The sequence below is a fragment of the Elephas maximus genome, chromosome 19 (assembly GCF_024166365.1).
Source record: "Elephas maximus indicus isolate mEleMax1 chromosome 19, mEleMax1 primary haplotype, whole genome shotgun sequence".
NCBI classification, from domain to species: domain Eukaryota; kingdom Metazoa; phylum Chordata; class Mammalia; order Proboscidea; family Elephantidae; genus Elephas; species Elephas maximus.
Genome location: NC_064837.1, coordinates 34,276,359 through 34,300,011, shown reverse-complemented (window position 1 = coordinate 34,300,011; position 23,653 = coordinate 34,276,359). Strand labels below are relative to the sequence as shown.

The following is a 23,653-nucleotide window of genomic DNA, read 5'->3' as shown; positions in this document are numbered from 1 at the left end:
CTACAGAAGCAGTATTTACAGGCTAAATAAATAAAACTAAAGGAATTTGAATCTCAGGAAAATTACCACTACAGTTTATTTTTCAGAAACCCTGGCGGCACAGTGGTTAAGAGATACGGCTGCTAAGCCACAAGGCTGGCAGTTCAAACCCACCAGGCACTCCTTGGAAACCCTATGCGGCAGTTCTACTCTGTCCTGTAGGGCCTCCGTGAGTTGGAATCGACTGGATGGCAGCAGGTTTATTTATTTTTCATTTTAAAGAAAGCAGTAGTAACAGCTAAGAAGCAGAAACAGCTGTCCTGGAATACTGCAGAACTGCTCGCAGCGGTGCATTCCACCTGCTACACATGGAAGCAATGACTGGGTCCTAAGATTAAATGCCAGATAGGAACAACTTATAGGAGTTGGAAACTACCACTGCAATACATTATTCCTTATAGCAAAGGCATTATTTACTGTTCAGAAGCTAAAAAAGCAGGGAGCCAGTAATACCTGCAAACAGTGAGTGGCGTTGTGGAGAAAATAGCCACTGTTACTGAATGAAGACTAAGAATAGCTTATTCTCATGATAAGTACATTCTCAAGAGAACATAGTAACTGGGAAACTTGATAAGGAGGCTTTTCTCACAGAAATAAAGGCAAACCCGTCAAAACGTTAAAAAATTTACACATTCAGGAGGCATTACCTAAGACAACACTCAATCTACACAAAATGAGGCTCCAACTCAGGGGTCTTGAGTTGCACGCATTTCAAAAGGTTCCCACTTTGAGGCTAAAAACATTAAAATTGGGCTACCTCCTTCCCAAAGAACTCCAGAGGTATAAAAAGTGGTTGGTATACTTTACATCCCACGTGTTGCCAAAGGGTTAAAATACAAAAGTAGGTAGCATTTATGACTCAAATAATGCGTTTTATTTTATGCTTTAATAATGTCTTAAAATTGTGATAGAGTTCCAAAAAAAAAACCGAAAACAAATCTATTACTGTCTAGTCGATTCCAACTCATAGCAGCCCTATAGGACAGAGTAGAACTTCCCCATAGGGTTTCCAAGGTAAGACATCACTTTTTTTGACTGTTTATAGAATTGCTAATGTATAACATTTATTTTAACTGGGGTTTTCCTTCTTACAGAAAATCTTCGTTATAGTAACATTCAGCAAACACATAGTGGAGCAGATGGTGGCTTTCATAGGGTGAGTAATTCTTTAAAGGACTAATAATATAATATCACTGTTTGAATAGGAAGAAATGTGAAGACTGAACCGTAATAAATTTTCACGATAGCTTTTTATTTCTTGAAAAGCAAAAATCTTTTCCCTTGTTATTAGTTAAGTTGAAGAAGTTCCTTCTTGCTCTGTAGCAGGGAAGGATGAAGCTCGGGTTATCCCTGTGTAATTTTAAGCCGAACATGTATCAAACCGTATAATTCTTGATTTAAAAGAACCTTTGAGGTTTGAATCTGTAGCTCCTTCAAAGAAATTAAGAAATTTTCTTTCTTTAAAAGACATGTGTATCATTATAGTTTAATGTTGCTTAAGTACAATGCTGTGACTGTTGACCAAAATTGGATGCCAGGTACATATTTGCATTTGATTTAAATATAAATCTTACTTTAAATTTTAATATTTAATGAAATATTACATAATGTACAAATATCTTGGGATGGGATGATAAGGTGGTATAATATTACCAAAATTTTTTTATGTCAGTTATGAACCCAATGTTTTACGAGAGAAAATTAGTCCGTTTTAAAAGGCTAAACTATTCAAAGCTTTTATTTTCCACTGTTTAGTTTTAAGAAGTGAATAAGACCAGTTTTAGCATATGTTTTAAATGGTAATGTCAACAAAGTGTGGAGTTTACTTTGATAAAACAGTAAAGAAAAGACCCATTTTGTTTGGTTAATCAAATTAACTTTCAACTGGAGTGTGAAAAGTGTCAGTTATTAAATTGAAATAAACCATTTTTTTAACTTTTGTTTTTTTAATCTTTCACATATGATATTCCTATTCTAAGTTTCGAGAAGAGAGGTTTACTTTTCATTTAGGTAGTATACTTACCCAGTGGTGAAAAATGTTGAGATGCCCTTTGTTTAATTTTCACCTGGATCTTTATCTTCTTAAAAGAGCTTGTAGAACAAAACTGAAAATTTTTTGCCATTTAAAAAATTGCCATTTGGTGGTGAATTCATGGGTATTGGTTTTATTCTTCTTCTTTAAACCATACATTAACTATTATACTCATTCTTTTCTATATATGATATCTTGCAATAAAGTAGTTTATAATAATAATTTTTTCTATTTAGGCTTTAGATTCACAACTGAAAAACATACTCTTGAGAATGTACTAAGTGGAGCCAGCCATTGGCTTCATTGCTTCCTAAGCTGCTGATTGTAAATGTGGGTCATAACTTGTGCATTAAAATTTAATTACTCCAGTTTGGGATTATTTTTTTAAAGCTATTTTCCAGCTTATTTATTGAATACAATTTGCCTCAAAATCATTGGAAGACAGGGGTGTACCAAAATAAGACTGAAATAATTTGCTTCCTGAATCCTTACAAATGAAGTGCTTTATAAGCTACTGTGTGTGACATTCAAAGAAGAGGAAGGAATATTCTTGCCACTTTTTTAATACAAGGAAGGCATCTGTTCTTAGAGATTATTGTTCCACCTTGAGAGAGAACTCTGAATAAAGGACACATAGCTAGCTACTACACAAACCACAACGTTGGTGGAATGGCAGTGCATGTAGCACCCTGCATTCTTCCCTTTTCCTTTCTCCGTAATGAACATTTATAAACAGAGGGGTTTTTTTTGGCTATGTCTACGTCATTACTGCTACTACCTTCTGTTTTTCTAGCCTTTGGGAGTTTCTACAAAGCTATATCACCTAGCTACCCAACTCATCCACCCACATCCAGCTTCACTCCCCTCCAACCTGATCCCTCTTAGAACAATCATAGTAACCTTTTTGAAATTTTAATCTAAGCGTGTCACCACAGTGTCCTCATCAACCAGCTCTTCCTCTTCTTGAAAACCTTCTATTGTTTCCCATCATTCCTAAGATAAAAACCAGAACTCCTTAACATGATCTAGAAGGCCCTGTATGGTCTGGCTCTAAACACTTTGACCATGTTTTGAATCTCCCACCACTGATCTTTGCTCATGCTTTTCCCTTTGCCTGGAACAGGATTTCTCAACCTTGGCACTACAGACATTTTAGGCCAAATAATTCTGTCTTGTGGGGAGTTGCCTTGTGCATTGTAAGATATGTAGTATCATCCCTGTTTTCTACCCATTAGATGCCAATAGTACCTCCCCAGTTGTGAGAGTCAATTATGTATTCAGACACTGGCAAATATCTCCTGGAGTGGGGGAATCCCTCTCCCCCTTGAGAACAACTAGTTTATGTAAGGTCCTTTAGATTTCAGCTATTGTATCCTCAGAAAGCCTTTCATAACAAGGCCCAATGCCCCTTTTGCATGTACCAGGGACCTAATGCACATACTCCATGCATTTACAGTTGTGTTTTTATGTTTATGTCTGTGGGTGTATGATTATTGTCTTTCCACCACTAACTGTAAGCTTCTTAACAATAGGGACCACATCTATTTTTGTTCACTGTTATGTTCACAGCATCTGGCATCATGACTGACACATAGCAGGTGCTCAATAAATAATCTGCTGAATAAGTGAACACATCCTTTGGAATAAATGTCCAAATAAAGATCTGGCCAATAAAAATTAGGAAATCATTTGTATAGCCCAGCTTCTTCTCTTTCCCCAGCCTTTGGAGTTTCTAAGAAGTTATATTATTTATCTACAATAAATAGAAACAAAAGTGCCTGTATGCTTAGGCCATAGTTAAGTTAGAATTTCTTTTTTTTTTTTTTAATTGGTAGTTCCTTCCTTTTATTAACTCCTATTGCATAGCCCCAGCACTGCTTACATCTGCCTGTCAGTTTGTCATACTGTGGGGTCTTGTGTGTTCCTGTGATGCTGAAAGCCATGCCACCAGTATTCAAATACCAGCAGGGTCACCCATGGCAGATAGGTTTCAGTTGAGCTTCCAGACTAAGACAGACTAGGAAGAAGGACGTGGTGGTCTACTTCTGAAAAGAATTACCTAGTGAAAACCTTACGAATAGCAGCAAAACGTTGTCTGATATAGTGCCAAAGATGAGCCTGTCAGGTTGGGAGGCACTGAAAATACAACTGGGGAAGAGCTGCCTCCTCAAAGTAAAGTTGACCTTAATGATGTAGATGGAGTCCAGGTTCCAGGACCTTCATTTGCTGACGTGGCACAACTCAAAATGAGAAGAAACAGCTGCAAACATCCATTAATAATTGGAACCTGGAATGTACAAAGTATGACTCTAGGGAAATTGGAAATCATCAAAAGTGGTCATTTTGAATCGGAAAATCGTATGGCCTACTATCCCAGCAACAACAATTTGAAGAGGAATGGCGTTGCAGTTATCATCAAAAAGAACACGATCTATCCTGAAGTACAGTGCTATCAGTGATAGGATAATACTCATATGCCTACAAGGAAGACCAGTTAATACGACTATTATTCAAATTTATGTACCAGCCACTAAGGCCAAAGATGAAGAAACTGAAGATTTTTACCAACTTCTGCAGTCTGAAATTGATCCAGCATGCAATCAGGATGCACTGGTAATTACTGGTGATTGGAATACAAAAGTTGGAAACAAAGAAGGATCAGTAGTTGGAAAATGTGGCCTCGGTGACAGAAACAATGCTGGACATCGAATGATTGAATTTTGCAAGACCAATGACTTCTTAATTGCAAATACCTTTTTTCACCAAAATAAATGGTGACTATACACATGGACCTCACTAGATGGAATACACAGGAATCACACTGATTACATTTGTGGAAAGGGATGATGGAAAAGCTCAATATCAATCAGTCAGAACAAGGCCACGGGCCGAATGCAGATCAGACCATCAATTACTCTTAGGCAAGTTCAAGTTGAAACTGAAGAAAATTAGAACAAGTCCACGAGAGCCAAAGTACGACCTTGAGTATATCCCACCTGAATTTAGAGACCATCTCAAGAATAGATTTGACACATTGAACACTAATGACCAAAGACCAGAGGAGTTGTGGAATGACATCGAGGACATCATCCATGAAGAAAGCAAGAGGTCATTAAAAAGACAGGAGAGAAAGAAAAGACCTAAATGGATGTGAGAAGAGACTCTGAAACTTGCTCTTGAATGTCGAGTAGCTAAAGGGAAAGGAAAAAATGATGAAGTAAAAGAGCTGAACAGAAGATTTCAAAGGGCGGCTCAAGAAGACAAAGTAAAGTATTATGATGAGACGTGCAAAGACCTGGAGATGGAAAGCCAAAAGGGAAAAGCGTGCTCAGCATTTCCCAAGCCAAAGAACTGAAGAAAAAATTCAAGCCTCGAGTTGCAATGCTGAAGAATTCCAGGGGGAAAATATTAAACAACACAGGAAGCATAAAAAGAAGATGGAAGGAATACACAGTCACTATACCAAAAAGAATTGGTCAACATCCGGCCATTTCAGGAGGTAACACATGATCAGGAACCGATAGTACTGAAGGAAGAAGTTCAAGGTTCACTGAAGGCATTGGTGAAAAACAAGGCTCCAGGAATTGACAGAATACCAGTTGAGGTATTTCAACAAATAGATGTAGTACTGGAAGTGCTCACTCACCTATGCCAAAAAATTTGGAAGAAAGAGAGCTACCTGGCCAACCGACAGGAAGAAATCCATATTCATGCCTATTCCTAAGAAAGGTGATCCAACCGAGTATAGAAATTATCGAACAATATCATTAATACAACATGAAAGCAAAATTTTGCTGAAGATCATTCAAAAGCATCTGCAGCAGTATGAAGAAGACAAGGACCCAGGGATACATTGCTGATGTTGGATGGGTGCTGGCTGAAAGCAGAGAATACCAGACGGATGTTTAACTGTGTTTTGAGTATGCGAAGGCATTCGACTGTGTGGATCATAACAATTTATGGATAACATTGCAAAGAATGGGAATTCCGGAACATTTAATTGTGCTCATGAGGAATCTGTACATGGTTCAAGAGGCAGTCGTGTTACTGCAGTTTCACAAGTTAGAGCTGCCTGCCACAAACAGCCAATTCTTGAGACAGGTGAGATGGGTAGCAAGAGCTTTATTATACATACCTGTATATGGAGACAGAGGGGAATGATCTCCTCCTAAAGTAGTCTGTCTTATTGGACTAGTAGGTCAACTCGGGTTTTTAAGGCAAAAGGGGCCATAAGTTTTAGGGACCTGTGGAACGTGCACTCTCTTCTGTTTGGTTTCAGTGGTCATATCTCAAACATGTTGATCTTTTCCTGCCATTATTCCATCAGCTCAGGGGGTGGCTGGCACCATCCTTCGTCTTATTGGATGGGCTTAGATGGTGGCGTAGTGGTTAAGTGCTATGGCTGCTAACCAAAGGGTCGGCAGTTCGATCCTCCAGGCGCTCCTTGGAAACTCTATGGGGCAGTTCTACTCTGTCCTATAGGGTCGCTATGAGTCAGAATCGACTCGACGGCACTGAGTTGAGTTTTAGATCAATATCACTTGTTTTCCACAGTCCTAGAGGAAGCATTGGTTAACATTTAACCATTTGGGGGAGCTGACATCAAGATCTTCCTTGGAGGCAGGGATGGGCTTGAAAAGAGAGAAAGAAGAAAGAAGGAAAAAAAAATTGGGCCAGGTACTGTTCAAGATATGGATGAACAGCCTATTTCAGTCGTTGAAACAGAACAAAGGGGGTACTGCATGGTTTAAAGCCAGGAAAGGTGTGCGTCAGGGTTGTATCCTCTCACCGTACCTATTCAGTCTGTATACTGAGCAGATAATCTGAGAAGCTGGACTGTATGAAGAAGAATGGGGTATCAGGATTGGAGGGAGGTTTATTAACAATCTGCGTTATACAGATAACACAACCTTGCTTGCTGAAAATGAAGCACTTACTGATGAAGATCAAAGACCACAGCCTTCAGTATGGGTTATACCTCAACATAAAGAAAACAAAAATCCTCACAACTAGACCGATAAGCAACATCTTGATAAACAGAGAAAAGATTGAGGTTGTCAAGGATTTCATTTTACTTGGATCTACAAATCAGTACTCAAGGAGCCAGCAGTCAAGAAATCAAAAGACGCATTGCATTGGGAAAATCTGCTGCAAAAGACCTCTTTAAAGTATTGAAATGCAAAGATGTCACCTTGAGGACTAAAGTGTGCCTGACTGAAGCCATGGTGTTTTCAATCACCTAATATGCATGCGTAACCTGGACAATGAATAAGGAAGACCAAAGAAGAATTGATGCCTTAGAATTGTGGTGTTGGCGAAGAACATTGAATATACCATGGACTGCCAAAAGAACAAATAAATCTGTCTTGGAAGAAGTACAACCAGAATGCTTCTTAGAAGCAAGGGTGGCGAGACTATGTCTCACAAACTTTGAACATGTTATCAGGAGGGATCAGTCACTGGAGAAGGACATCATGCTTGGTAAAGGAGAGGGTCAGCAAAAAAGAAGACCCTCAAGAAGATGAATTGACACAGTGGCTGCAACAATGGGCTCAAGTATAGCAACATTTGTGAGAATGGCACAAGACCAAGCAGTGTTTTGTTCTGTCATACACAGGGTTGCTGTGAGTCGGAACTGACTCGACGGCACCTAACAAGTTCCTTCCCCTTATTAACTCCTATTGCACAGCCCTAGCACTACCTATAGGCATTACCTCATCAACTTCTTTTCTAGATAACATATTAAACAATATAAATTATCAGACTTGGCAGATAATATTAATTCTTTACTATCAAGTGCTAAATGGTATCTTTTTAATCTTTCTCAGTCATAACATTCTCTTTTAATCAGATTCCCCATTTGAGCTGGACATGATTTGTTTTCCTATGTTTGAAGTAGAAAATGCTTTTAAATAAAAGTGTTCAAATAATATGTAAGACTCACCAAACCTAGACTGAAGATTAAGTTAAACAAAAAGGAGTTTTTAGTAGACCTAAATTTATGAATTCATATAATAATAGATCAGCAATTATTTCAGAAAAGGGAAGGAGAACAGTCAGATCAACTCACTAGACCCATTGATGAGTTGAACTGAAAGCACTGCCTGTAACTTGCTGTACACACATTCTCCCTTGATTGTTAGTTCTCCCATTCACACTATTAAAACTCCTAAATGGTATAGCAGTTATCAAACTAAACTACTGAAGTTTGGAATACAATGTTTTGAAGAATATTTGAAACTTTGTACCCATAAGGGAGTGGTGAGTTGCCATGGTAGAGAAAAAATTCAAAAGACAAGCAAGAAAAAAATCAGCAACAGTTCAAATTAAAAATAAAATTACAGTAAACCCTGTGAAAGCCGAACCTGTGTAAGGCGGAAACCTGTCAAAGAAGAAAATTCAAGTATTTTCCACTAAAATGGGCGATAGAAAAGTGGTAAGACTTCACCCTGTCAAAGGCAGAAAACTTTGAAACAGTATGTGTTGAGAGCCGCCTTTGAGTCAGGAAGCATTGTACTGAATGCTGAAGTCCCTTGAAGCTTGTTTCCAAGTTTCTGCTCCCAGTTGTCTTTAAGTAGCATTTCTTCTCTAGTTCAGGAGGCCACTAACAATCTTTCCAACTTCCAGTCATAATGTGAAATTGTCCTGTAACCAAATATTTTACAGTTTAGTTGAAAGGCACTCATATCAGAGAGTTAACATTCCAGTGCATGTGGATTTTTAAATGCCTTTTGTCTCAAGTTTGATAATGCCTGTCTTCTCAAAGTTTTATTTTCCAGAGTTTCTACTGACTGCTAGGTATTTCTTCTGTGTGCTCTCAGATAAGATTAAGAGAAGGGCCACCTCTCCTCAAAATACTCATTTTACTATACTCTCAGGTCAGTAAAATGTCTTTAACCAGGACAAAGCCTTTTATCAAATATTATACAAATAATTCTTGAGGATACTATTTTTGTCAAATATAGTGGGCACTTTGCATATATTTATTACTACTCTTCTAATTGGAGCCCTGTATAATGGATATTTTTTCCTGATTTTACTGATAAGGAAATAGGCTTAGAGAGATTATATATAACTTGCTTACCTTTGCTTAAAACCCATTGCTGTCGAGTAGATACTGACTCATAGTGACCCTATAGTACGTAGTAGAACTGCCCATAGGGTTTCCAAGGAGCAGCTGATGGATTCGAACTGCCCACCTTTCGGTTAGCAGCCATAGCTCTTAACCACTGTGCCACCAGGGCTCCTACCTCTGCTTAGAGGTTATGAACAACTTGTTTAATAAAGTTGAAAACCAATATGCAGTGAAGCTAGGATTCAAAACCCAGATCTATATGACTCTAAACCCCATGCTCTTTCCACAAGACCAGCGTGACTTAAAAAAAAAAAAAAATTTTTTTTTTTTTTTTTTCGTTATAAGCACCCGTAATCCACTAAAAATTCAGGATCTTGACAGTAACCCACATCAAATAATATTCCCCCAAATCCCAACCACCTTTCTCCCTTCATACAAGGTTATCATCTGAACCCCATATTCATCTTTCTCTTGATTGTCTTCTGTGGTTTTATTGCTTCTGTATGTATTTCTAAAAAGTATATAATTTTTTATTTTAGTTGTGCTAACTTTATTTTTAAAAATATACTGTATGTAATCTTTTGGGTCTTTTCACTTATTTTGTTAATATTGTAGTGTGTCACCGCACTATACATTTTGATTGCTATATATTATTCCACTGGGTAATTATACCATGATTTATTCATCCATTTGAGTTGTTGCCACGTTTTTTGCTGTTTTGAGCAGTGACTTTTATGAGCATTCCTTAGTGCAAGATAGGTGAGGCAGAAGAAAGAGAATGGTGAAAGGGGCAACACAGAAGAGGGAAAAGGTGAATAAATGAAAAATTGGATATAAGCAAGATAACCTAACTCATAGTTCTGTCTGGCACCAAACTTGGGCAAAAACACCATAGATACACTTGCAATTGGCCAGGCCAGGCCGCTCACTTTCCCCAGGTGCCAGGAAAAGAGTTACTATTGATAGTTGCATTGCTGGTGGCCCAGGTTTAGTATTAATTATATGGAGAGTCGAATGCTATGCTGATGACTGGAGGAAATGTCCCTGTCCCAAAGGGCTTCTTCTCTCCTCCATATTGCTATAGTGTGGCCCAGCTAAATATGATACCCTAAGTATGCCTTTGGTGTATTGTATTTTTATACAGTATGTCGTTGCGTGATAGTACTGAGGTCCCAGAGAGAACCCAGGCCCTCCCCCAAAATTTACTGTAGCTTTTAGGGTAAATAGCTCCCCTTCTCCCAAACTGAGATAAAAATAATTTGTTTCTTAGACAGTTCTGGAAAGTAATTGCCATTGTCACTAGGTTTAAGGGAAGGGATCTCTGTTAGTTATATATGAAAATCTGAACAGATCTAAGGAATCAGTTGTATATTCTGAGGGGTTAGAATGCAGATAATACCTTGAGGGGAAAAAAAAAAAAAAACCTTTTGGTTTATTGTATGTTTAGCAGATGGACAGAGAAGAAGTTTTCAAAGAAAGGAGGGTAGACATGAAGTGGAGGTTTTTCACTCTTCGGTATCCTGTTTGGAATAATCCAGGGATAGAACCAAAGAACCAGAGTACTTTACAGCTAGAAAGGCATTTTTTGCAAGGTTTTTTTAAACGAAGATTTAAAACTAATTTTTAGACTTTCTCCAATGAGAATGTAAATGGAGAGAAACCTGGACATACTTCTTAAAGAGCACAACCAAATCTGACTTTAAAATCATGATTAAAATAACATGTTCCCATATTCTTACCAATAAAGGATGAGAATTCCCAGAAAATAACATTAAGCATATGACTCGAAACAAACCATATGCAGAACATTGGCTCATTGTCAGGTTGCCAGGGTCTTATTGGAAGACAAAGTCCCCAGTTTTACCACACAAGAAAGTTTCCATAACTCAATCATTGAACTTAAGGGCTGGGGGATGGAGTTGGCTGAAGCAGGGACTTTTTACCAGATACAGAATGTTCCATGCTCTTCTCTGCTGTCTCCTATTTCTGAGTTAACTTGACGTTTGACCTCAGAGACTGGGGCTTGCCTGTGGCAAGAGAGATCATTTTAACCAGTGAGTAATTAAGTGCTTGAATCTGAAAGTAGTTTCTTGTTCCTGACTCTATGGCAAGTGGTCAAAATGAGCTGTGTGGGCCTGGACTTTTTCTTCTACAGAAAGAAAGCCTATCCTTTTATTTTGAAATATAAAATGGTTCATGTACTTGATTTCTTTGACTTTGATCATTGTAAAATCATAAAAAGTTATGGAAGTTTGTAACACAAACATTTGTATTATCTGAAAAAGCATAGGACCCTAACTGCAGAGACCCAGTTATATACCCTTACTATAACATTCTTCAGCAGTTTAGGCAGAAAACTCCTTCCTCTTCATGTCCATAGTAGTTTATGTTTTCTTTTGACATTTAACCCTTGTATCTTTTGTTATAGATAGTGGGAGGCAGCATAGTTAAAGAATAAAGCAGGAACTCTGTGCTTAGACTGTTAGATGATGAGGAATGAGAAATGGACATCATATTAGGAAGTTTTGTTGACCACAATTGGAGCATTTCAGTAGAGTGATGAAAATAAAACCCTATTAAGTTTGATTACATAGAATTGTTGAGTCAAGATCTTCACCTGGCACATGTTAAGTGTTCTGTAAATATTTGTTGCCTAAAAGAATCCATTCATTCACTAATAAGGGAGACCTCTGCGTATTTTAGATGGAAGGAGAGACTAGTAAAAAACTAAAGATGGAAATACAAATGGAAAAAAAAGGAAAAATGTGGGATGGAAATTAACAGTACCCACTGGCTAGATGTTTTACATAAATGTTTACTTAATCTCCACAACAAAACCCGTAAGGTACTATCACTACGTGGATGGGGAAATCCAGGCACACCGAGAAGTTGAATTCTTAAAGAAGGTAAGAGGTGGAAAGAGAAAACTGGAGTGAAAGTTCTGGAAGGTTTGAGGTGGAGAAGAGAAACCTTTAGAAAGCACCATCGGAGTCAGTGAGATAATCTGTTGGAAACTGGAGATTGGGAAAAATGCGTTCCAAACGGGCTGTGTGAATCTGATGGGGAGTCGCCATGAGTTCTTCCTGTCCACTCGTGGTTCACCTGTGTGAAGCTGTATCTAGTGTAGCTGGTGTTACTGCGTGTTACTACTCGTTTCTGTACTGTAGGTTTAAATGCATATTTTTTTCCTCTCATCGCCCTTCAAGATTAAGTTCATTAAGGACAGAGACCGATAACTTTTTTTTCTTCTTGATTTAGTGATTTTCTGCCTGAATACTGTGTGGAATAACGGGATTATTCTTAGGGGAAATCAAATTGCAATCAGTAGTGTCACTTTTTTTGTCTTTTCACCATCATGCCACTTTCAGTGATCTCAAGGCCGATGGACTTTGGCACCATCTCATCTTAAATTTAAAATTCAGCAGACTCGTCTTTATTCTCAACTTTTGAGTCTGTGGGTTCCTGGTGCTGATTCATTTATTCTCAGAACTCAGTGGGTTTCAAGCCACAGGTTTGTCACTATAAAAAGACGTCAATTCTATAACTGAAATAGTTAAAAATCTACTGATTTTTAACAGAGCTTTTGTTTTGGCAGACAATCATGGAACCCTGGTTTAACTCTGGCCTCATTATTAACATGAATACCTACTTGGCTCCTGCTGCCCAAGTCTGCATTCTGAAACAAGGTTTTGTTTCAAGGGCATCTCTGTAATTATAGCATATTTCAAAGAGTAGCTGCTAATTATAAGGAAGCCTTACCTCCATTCTGATTCTTACAGAAAACAATTCCAAATGTTCAAAAGCAGGAGCAATTGAGAACACTTTTTTGAAAGACTCTTCTGGTAGAAATATGCTGAAAGGCATTAGCAACAATATACTTGACGTTTCTTAATAAAGCAGTGGTCCTCCTCCTACCCAGCCACCAAAAAACGGATGGTGTCATGTGTTTATAATACCGCTCTGCACATGATGAACTAACCTGAGTACAAAAGAGGTTTTAATTGTTTGAAAGGGGCACAGATGTGAATGAAATTCAAGAGGTTTTAATCCCAAATCCTGAGGCTAAATCACAACGAATTTTAAAAGATGCCTGGGGCTATCAATTCAAATTTGTGTATATATGCACAAACCCTAGATTATTTAGGGTGACGCATAATCTTCATCCTGCATTTATTTTATGTTAGGGCGCCCTTCCAAGATCTTGGAATGTGAAGGAACTTGATTTGGGTGGGATATTACATTTCACCCATTTCCAGTTTTTTCATATATTATCAGCTTCAAAGATTGAAATGCTCCATTCAGCTAAATGGGAATGATATTAACACTTTTATTGCAGTCATACTCAGATTACTAGAGCACATTTTACTTAGGTTAAATATAAATTACTTTGCATTTAGCACCAGTTTATTTATTTTTTCCTATTCTTGATTTAATAAGGTTAACAATTATTGTCTTTTTTCATTTTTTTCTCTAATCTCTAAGGGCCTGAAGGCTGTAGGTATTAATATAAGTGACCATAACGGCCTTTGGCTTCCTCAGAAAGATTGCATGATAAATCCCTACCTACCCAGCCCTCTTTCTCCAGAGCAGTCTACCTTAGGAGGAAAGAAAGTTTCACTTGGAGGGCAATCATTGTTGAAGCTGGCCGTGAGTCTAAGGTCCATTCTGAGTCACTGTGAATAAAGCTCCAGTATTGGTTGGGCCCCAGGGAAACGGGTGGTTAAATACTGTGAGAATCTTTATCAGACAGGAAATGACAACTCATTAAAATACTAACCGTTAAGCCTATTTAGATCACTGCTTAGGGGTTGGGGAGGAAAATTTAACTCTATGATGTTTGACTAAAATGTGCACATTTCAGAAAGTAGAGAATTATTTATGAGACTGTTGTCAATTAAGAGAGAGAATTGCTAGTCCATCTTGTCACTGAACTTCTCCCACACTGTCAAGTCCTCTTTAGTATAGAAGACAGACAAGTCATTGCAGGTGGTAGAAGGAGATGGTTTCTAGTTTGTCCATGAAAATACGTCCTACAGGTACTTGAAATATATATTTCAGTCTCCTCAGCAGAATAGTTGATTGGCTTCAGTTAGTTAGGACCGTTTTCTACTTAGGGTTCTACTCCTGTGCTCCTGGACTTGATCTCAATTGATAGAACTCTCTGGAGTCAAATTATACAGTTGATTATTGTGATACTGTGGTCCTCATCCAATCAAGACAATTCTAAAGGCCCTGGTATTCATTTGAAACATAATACAAAGTTTTAACTGTGAGCACATGGTGAATGGCAGCTAACAGTCCTGCATTGAGTTGGTTGCTAACTAAGCCTGAGGATTTTTTTTTTACCCTTTGTGAACAGTGTATATTATTATTAGCCCTTGTAGTTTAGCTTCATAGTCTAAACCATCAGAACTAAAATAATAGAGCTTCTAATTATATTTATTTTCATCTTATCTTTGATATTTTCTTTTTTGTGTGTTTTTATAATGCATATGACATTATTATGTTAGAACATATATATAAAATGTATATGGCTATACACACATTGGAGTGAGTAGCTGACCATGGGTCTCACTGGCATGCCCTCGGTCCATGTGTCAGAAGATGACAGGCACTACAAAGATAGCCTAGGAGAGAAGTAGGATTTCCACAATACAAAACCAGCTTACTTGGTCACTTTCAGCATGTTGCAACTTGGTATGTTTTTCTGTGTCCCTAATTAGATTTGTAGATTATAATTCTTACTTTTCAGCAAACTAACCCCTCGTAAAACAAATAGCTTAAAAAGATTCCTGTAAGGTAGCAGTAGAATGAAGATAATACTGATGATACTCAACTCACAAGAAATAGAAAGAAAATTGCAGCATTGATACCTCACCCGTTCCTAGTATAAACTCTGGCAGCTGCATTAGGCCAAAACAATGACAGCCTAATCAGATCTGTCAAGAAGTCAACTAGAAGTTTGGAAATCGTCAATTTAATACTCATATTAAGTGTATAATATGCCTTCAGATGTTCGCTAATGATAGAATGGAGCCATCATGATTATTAAGACATTTAAAGTAAGAATTATTTTAAGAATACTGTTAATTTCATCATTATTTTATCTTTTTAAACATGTGTATTTTACTATGTTTATAATAGAGTAAAAACTAGTTGCCATTAAGTTGATTCCAACTCATGGCAATTCCATACATCAAAAATTTAGAGACCCTTAGTCTAGACTAGGAGCCCTGGTGGCTTAGTGGTTAAGAGCTTGGCTGCTAACCAAAAGGTCAAGAGTTCGAATCCACCAGCCGCTCCTTGAAAACCCCATGGGGCAGTTCTACTCTGTCCCACAGGGTCACAGTGAGTTGGAATTGACTTGACAGCAACCGGTTTGGTTTGTTTAGTCTGCTCTGGGAAACCCTGGTGGCGTAGTGGTTAAGAGCTACGGCTGCTAATCAAAGGGTCAGCAGTTCGAATCTGCCAGGCACTCCTTGGAAACTCTGTGGGGCAGTTCTACTCTGTCCTATAGGGTCGCTATGAGTCGGAATCGACTCGACAGTGCTGAGTTTTTTTTAGTCTGCTCTGCCATTATAAGCTGCTTTAGGTGTTCCTGAAAATGGTGTCCTCTGTAGTTTAATTTAAAAGATCTCTAGTATACTTTCTGAATTATGATTGAACCCATCTTTTCCCTTTGTTTTAATAGTACCCCTAGCCTGAATCTCAATCCTAAAAACATTTTTCCCATTTTCAAGCTTTCAGAGGTTTGACTGATCAAACTCTGAGATTGTATTTAGACTTTCTGATTAGTCATCAGAGGAATGTTAAATAAAACCCAGCTTCGGAGTGCTACACAAAGGTTAAAAAAAAAAAAACTATTGTCCCTAAAATTTAATACTCTGTAGCCTCCTTACTAGGAACTCATGTGAAAGAGTATATTTTTCAGGAAACCCAATATAACTTACATGCTCACATTAATGTTAAGACCCTCAAAGAAGTTGATGAGAAAGGAACAGAGCCTGTATTATAAATAAAAATGTAAAAATTTATGTTATAATATCCATATAACATCCTTAGGCTTTGTCATATCAACTCCTTAACCTTTATATACACTCTCTGAAAATAGGGCCAGCCAACAAGGCAAATCATTTTCTTTTTTTTTAATTCATGTTACTTCTGTCTCATTAAGCACTATGCCTAGTTTTATGGAGACACAAAACACACACACCTAGATGGAAAAATCCAAATAAAATCATGAACAATTCAAGGAATATTTTAGATATTCTGATAACAAGTCTTAGTTTGATAGCTATCTCCATGATGGAGAAAAGATTGAAAGTAAATCAAATAGTGTATTCTTTTTATATATATTTAGTGCACAAATTTGAAACTTACACAATTTGAAAAGAGTCTCTTGACAAACAGGAATAATAATGACTGATGAATTCTAGGCGTGCTTGCAGTGGGTGTGTGCTTCGGATTAACCAACAAATGAAAAATTAAGCATTATGAAAAACAGGAGTAACCACTCCACCCACTCTCTGTGCAACCTCTGCCAATTGTGACGCTTCCTCTGGAAGATTTTCTGGCTTTTGTGGGTACAGAGAATAATGCAGACCTTTATTAATATGAGTAAATGTGGCTAGAGTTTAAAATACAGATTTATCAGATATTTGATTTCCAGAAGTAGAATGATATACGTATTTAAAACTGCTAAAAAATATATGTGTGTGTGTGTGTGTATTATTTGTAAATTGAGCAGGGCTTTTAACAGAATTTTGCCCAAAGTTTACTTTGAATAGATTATTAAAAATATTAGAGTTTGTCTTTGGTCTCTTTTAACAGATACTTAGGTATGTAAGCATGGGAAAGTACTCTCCCCATGAAACCATTTTTGAGCTCTGGGCTGATTTGGAGTTTTATGCTTTTTCTTTGCTTTTTTTTTTTTCATTTGCATTTTCTGAGGTTGGTTGGTTGATTTGTTTTCCCAAAATCAATAACAAAAAGATAGTGATTTGTAGGGAATTTGTTTTTTGATGAGGTGTATTATCTGAAACAGAGCGCTGATGGTGTAGTGGTTAATAGCTTGGCTGTTAACCAAACGGTTGGCAGTTCAAATCCACCAGCCACTCCTTGGAAATTCTACGGAGCAGTTCTGCTCTGTCCTGTAGGGTCACTATGAGTTGGAACTGACTCAACGGCACCTAACAACGTTATCTGAAACATGTTCATCTGTGCCAAGAAGATGGCAGGATTTTACCAGCCACAAAGATTCTGTACCCACCATGTTGAAGGTCCACAGAAAGAGAAAGCAGATAAAATCAATTTTTTTTATTTCTTATTTTTCCTCCTTTTTTTTTTCCTTCTAAGTTTTCTCACCTAGGGCCAATGGCTATTTACAAGGCTAGCTTAAGTATATTTTTAGTCCAGCCATTGACTGAAAAATAGTTCTGGGTGTTTGTGCTCCTCCTAGTTTATGTTCTCCTGTATCACAGACTGTAATTCTTTGAACTTTAATCAGCACCTAATGCCACATGGAGGACTTCACCCACTGCTATGGGCTGAGATGAGAGTCCTTAGCCAGGTGCACAGGGTTTCTCTGCATTTAATGGCTTTCAGAGAATGGCATTTAGGCTATTTCCTAAGCCAACTATAAAAGGCCACTGAACTGTGATGCAAGTTATTTCCCACCCATGTACGTACCTTAAGTTAAACTTAAATGTCAGAATGGACCCTTGCTTCTTCTGCTGCCTGAAAGTAACTTGAGAGATGAGGTGTGAGCTGATACTATGGTTTGCCTTAAATACATATTAAGCGTAGCAGCTGTAATTTCAATCTTGTCCATTACTAAAATAGCTTTAGTGATAATTAAGAAAACTGGAGTCCAAGAGTTTTTCACATTAGCTGAGCCATCTGTAGCATAAAGTCATTGTTTGTAGAAATAGAGACATGAAAATAAAAGCAACTAAAATTTTGATGAATATATAATAAAAGATTAAGGAAACCTGACCAATAATTGGCTGTATAACACTGAATACCTAGATTTCGAATGTAAGTTAACTTTTGTAGATTTATTCAGATCATGTGGTGTTTGTCCATGACAGTTTTGGTTAATATGTTGCTATAAAAGCTTTAACCTCTGCTCTATTTTCAACTGCTTTCCTAATCTCTTGTGGAAAACTGCATAGACACATTCCCCCGACTCCACCACCAAAAACTCACCAAAAGCATGTAACACATTGTTGTTGTTGGTAGGTGCCATCGAGTAGCTTCTGACACTTAGCAACCCTGTACACAAAAGAACGAAACACTGCCCAGTCCTGCGCTGTCCCCACAATCGCTGTTATATTTGAACCCACAGTGTCAGTCCATCTCATTGAGGGTGTGCTTTTTTGTTGATCCTCTACTTTACCAAGCATGGTGTCCTTCTCCAGGTACTGGTCCCTCCTGATAACATGTCCAATGAAAGCGAGACAAAATCTCACTAACCTCGCTTCTAAGGAATTTTCTGGCTATACTTCTTCCCAGACATTTGTTCGTTCTTCTGGCAGTCCATGGTATATTCAATATTCTTCACCAACACCATAACACATTACCACCTTGAAAATTAATAGCAGCATTAGCCTTAAGATAATTCTTTGAAAGTATAACAACACGTTTATCAGCTGAAGTGTAACTCTTAATGGACTTCTTACCATGCAAACTATTTTGAAGGGAGCCTACAATGATTGTTGCTAGTCCCTTCTTGTTTCCCAACAATAACAACACAAAATTAGAACCTTCTAACATTTGGTCTTGGTCCTAAATTTTCTACTTAAATAATGGCTTAACTATGGCTAAGCTTGGAAATTTAAAATGATGATATATTGTTTTCAAGGTGAATGAATTAATTTCTGAAGGAAATTTCCTAAAATTCTGCATTCTCAAAGCCAATCTTTCAGTGCATGTATTTTGCTCGAATTTTTTTTTATATATATACTCATGTGGTTTATTCCTTATATAAATAGATGAGCTGTTTGCATTCCCATGTACATTATTTAAGGAAAGATTATTTCCCATTACTTGAGTGACACAGGGCATCTCTCTATTCTAAAAAGAAAGTTTGTATAGTTATTGCCCCTTTGTAGTCAGAGTTATTGCTGATAAACAGCAGCACAGCTCAGACTAGAGTTACCCCTCTTCTAGTCTATCTCACTCATGTAAGGTCACTTAAAAGTCAAACAGAGAAAGAGACTGTAGGTCAAGAGACTTTTTCCTACATCCTTGGTCTTCTGTCTGTCAAATGGGTTTTCTGGTCTAATCAATGTAGCAGCTGCCTTCACTGCTTGTGTCTTTTCAGGCCTTTTTACCTATCTCTCACCTTGAAAGACCTTTTTGACAGTCTCACCCCACATTATATCATCTGTACCAAGAAATTTAATATTGAATTATAGATTACTTTGCTCACAAATCATTTTGTGTGTGGTTGTGCCCGTATGTGTTTAATCCCCATATTGATTTTAAGTTCCTTGTGGGCATGGACTATTTCTTGCCATTTTGTATTTTACTGTAGCATCTAGTACTGTGTTGGACTCAAAATAGGGACTCCATTAAGTGGTGGTTAATAGTAGGATGAAAGAAAAAATAGCACCCAGGAGTTAACGAGTTTGTTAGCTTCTGACAAATATACTAGCAAAAAGTTTCTCTTCCTGTACTCCTCTATTTTTTGTGACAGAAAGCAGGTACCTAATTGTTCTAAAAGGGAGTGCAGAGCATTGGACAGTGTTGCAAATATATATTGGAATACCTTTTGCTGACCCCAGGAAAGAGATTGGACTCGTTTGCCTTTTAGCCCTAATGTGACAGATGAGAAAATAAAGGGTAGAGAAAATAGAGATGTTTGATTTTCCAAGTTGCCCCCAAGTTACCATTTTAAAAAATGCCTGCAAGCCTGTCTAAAATGGAAATTGGGTAGCTACAGTTGCCAAACCGGTTTCACAGCACTGCCTCCAGTATTCTGGGTGAGAGAGAGCTCCGAGTACATAAACTTACCGGAGATCACCATCCCAGTCATCTCAGAACAAGTTGTTTAGTAATGTACTGTAGTTTCTGTGCAAATCATCTACCATAAACCATGAAGTGATTCAAGGTTCATAGTTCCTTCTTTGTTCCTTTGTTAATCACTGACTTCTGACTAGTGGGAGGTGCCTCCCGAATTTGCTAATGCATTCTTTTTGGATAAGGATGACGCATAGATTGTCCTAATAAGGACTTAGATTGAGAAAGGACCGCCCCCTCTGAGAAGATGGGACAAGTCAGAGAGAGGGCGGGCAGTTTCTTTTTTAACTAGGGATGACACAAGCATAAGTCATTTCCTTATTAATCGGTTCAAACCAGTTCTTACAGGAACTGGGGGTGATAAATGTGGGACTTCTCAGAAGTCATTCATTTTATCCTTTGTACCACCCCAGTGTGCAGCATCAGCTCAGCTGGTCTGTCTCTGGGAGGAACTCTTCTGTTAGAAGGGGCTCCTGACTTTCAGCTCCTAGCTTCCCCCACACATGGTGGGAGAGATTTTTCTCATTTAAAGGGTGTTTGAAGGAAGAATTTTTATGTGCTAAAAAAAGTTCACAGAATCTTGCCGGCTGTGCTGATTTTTGTATTTTATTCCTTCTATCCAAACTCTGCTTTTTGAGTCCAGGCGGTAAGTGGATTTTCTTTAACGTTCTTTCTGTTTTTCTTCTCCCAATGCATCTCCTTCCTTGGGCCACTCCACCCTGTTTCCAGTGCTGTCCCCGGCATAGGTCCTTCTCTACAGAAGCCATTCCAGGAATACCTGGAAGCTCAACGGCAAAAACTTCACCACAAAAGTGAAATGGGCGCCCCACAGGTGAGACCTTGTTCCATTTTCTTCTTCTTCCTCCCAAACAGTTTCAGGCTGAAATGACTTTCATTCGCATTTTTAGGCTAGTAAGAGTGAGCTTGTTCACCAGTCTTTACAGAATTTGAGGCTCTGTTTAGTCTTAAAACAGAAAATGTAGGTTCTATTTGGGGCATCTCCTAAAAACAAAGGTTGGGTTAATGAAAAATAATGGGTCTGTAAAGTAGAATGAGTTACTCCTTTGACTTTAAGTGATTTATTAACATGTGAAATTAGGTTTCAGGGTATGTTTCCAGAAAAGATTAGAAAGTTCAAATTTACAGCATAACAAAGTATTGAACTTACTGAAGTCACTTGAACATTTCCTTTCATTTTTGCTCTATTTTTTCTTTGGGGAGATGGGAGAATAATAATTTTTTTTTTAAATAAACCGAGGTGCCTAACATAAAAAAAAAAAATAGCTGAGCTTAAAAACTTTAAACAAGACCCTAAGCCTGCCTTTTCTGTAAACAGTTCTATGGCAGGGGGAAATGACTAGAAGAGGATGAGTAAGCAATAACCTGAAATAGGAAACCAGAAGGAAGCCCGGTTGTGTGTGTGTGTTTTTTTTTTTTTTTTCTTTTTCTTTTTTTAATGGCCTTACAGTCTTCATTTGGCCCTTTGCTGCCCTCAATTGACCAAACATGACTTCAGAAATAGATACATTTATATTTTAAAAGCTGCCCCCAGTACCGGACGTTGAGGTGGAACCTCTGAACACTATTCTGCAAGAATCTGCTTGACAACTTCAGAAAGTAGAGCCAGTGTCTTTAGAAACCCAAGGATTTAATCAACAACTTTATTTTTCTGTCATAGTGAAAGGCAACAGATAACCTCACAGTCGTCCCATTCCAAACTATATCAATCAGCATTGACTTTACATCCAACGAAGTTAAATCTTTATAACTGGGGGTAAAAAGGCCTGAATGGGACCTCATGTAGATTTCAGGGTAGGATAAGTTCCAAGTTCTGTTTATTTTTCTTAACACATTGTAGATGATCCCCTTTCTACCGCTGGACTAACTGAAGCCTTTCTTGTTGGATTGTTCTGCATTTATTCCTGCAGGGAGAAAACTGGTTGTCCTGGATGTTTGAGAAGTTGGTCATTGTCATGGTGTGTTACTTCATCCTGTCCATCATTAACTCCATGGCACAAAGTTATGCCAAACGAATCCAGCAGCGGTTGAACTCAGAGGAAAAAACTAAATAAGCAGAGAAAGCTTTTAACTGCAGAAATAAGAATGGATGGGTCCTGCCTTAAACTAGGAGGACTCCAAGCCAGGGAGGAAAATTCCCTTTTCCAACCTGTATCAATTTTTTTAAATTTCTTCCTGAAAGCAGTTTAGTCCATACTTTGCACTGACATACTTTTCCTTTGTGTGTTAAGGTAAGGTACCCACCCTAAACTCAATTCAAGTTGTATTTTATTAGGGTGGAGTGTGATGTTCAGCAGCGAACTTAACAGAAACTGGCCTTCTGTTTGTTACTTTCAAAAGGCCCACATAGTGCAATTAGAGAATTCTGCCATCAAAAAAAGTTCATAAGTGTGTCAAGCTTTTTAGCTTGTCCAAATGATTGCTTTCTTTTTTCTAATTCATCAAAATGTATATAAATTATACTAGATTGGATAACAGTCTTGCATGTCTATCATGGTAAAATTTCATATGCCATCCTCCTCAACCCTTCTCCTACCCTCAAAAAAGGCCATTTTATGATGCATTGCACTCCCTCTGGGGAAACTGATCCTTAAATTTTGAGACAGTATAAGGAAAATCTGGTTGGTGTCTCACAAATGAGTTGACGCCATTTTTTTATTCTGTATATTTAGAATGAAGTCAAGAAAAAACTTTATAAAGACACCTTTGATCATTCCAAATTTGTGTCTGTTTTCTTGAGCGTTTTGATATTATACTAGCTGAATAGCAGCCTTGCCAAATCCACCTACAACCAGGATTTCTTAATCCTTTATTTGCATGTAAGAGCCAAGCACCCTGGCATCTTTTGTTATGCTGGAATCAGGCAGCTACACACTGCTGCAATGGCAGCCTCTGGGATTGGCCTAGGATGGGATTTCTTTGTTTCTGAAAACCAGAGAGGTGGTAAAGAGAAAATTTTTCTTTTCTTTTTTTTAACCACACTTTCTCATATCTGTGTTAATTTTAGCTCGTGTGCTCTGATTTTAACAGATATAGAAACTTGTATGTAACTCAGTTTTCCTGCCTTTCTGTGTTTTATAATTATGTGTTATGTTTTTTTTTTTCCTTTGGGATGTTATTACTGGTTGAACCTGGTCATTTTTATTTCACTTTTTTCCTTTAGGAAAATTGATGCCAACATTGCGTAGAGAATAGAATTGGTTTTAATCTCAAAAGTGCAGAAATGCCTAATTGGTTTTATCAAATCCTACCTGGATGTCTGCTTGTTTTGCCTACCGTCGTGACATCTCCATGGCTGTACCATCTTGTCGGGTAGCTTATCAGACTGATGTTGACTGTTGAATCTCATGGCAACAGCAGTCGATGGGCTGTCTGACATTTTGGTATCTTTCATCTGACCATCCATATCAAACGTTGTTCCCATTTTTCAAACATTACCCAGCATCCTGGTTTAAGATAAAAAGCTC

The 23,653-nt window shown here is 37.8% G+C and overlaps 1 protein-coding gene and 1 long non-coding RNA gene across 3 annotated transcripts in view; one reads left to right on the top strand and one right to left on the bottom strand.

Annotated features, from left to right (window-relative positions):
- Positions 1-22,899, top strand: part of VMP1 (vacuole membrane protein 1) — a 121,635-nt gene extending 98,736 nt beyond the window's left edge. For both annotated transcript variants that reach the window (XM_049861577.1, XM_049861578.1), the window contains 3 exons: positions 1,134-1,195; positions 20,898-21,000; positions 22,097-22,899. In XM_049861577.1, coding sequence (XP_049717534.1) covers positions 1,134-1,195; positions 20,898-21,000; positions 22,097-22,240 — 309 coding nt within the window. In that variant the 3' untranslated portion in view covers positions 22,241-22,899. The remainder of the gene's footprint in view (positions 1-1,133; positions 1,196-20,897; positions 21,001-22,096) is intronic.
- LOC126063292 (uncharacterized) lies at positions 8,428-20,413 on the bottom strand. Its single transcript, XR_007514258.1, has 3 exons — positions 20,163-20,413; positions 18,621-18,730; positions 8,428-8,716 (listed from the first exon to the last, which is right to left on the bottom strand). It is a non-coding gene; the product is annotated as an uncharacterized LOC126063292 (long non-coding RNA).
- Positions 22,900-23,653: the final 754 nt, after the last annotated feature.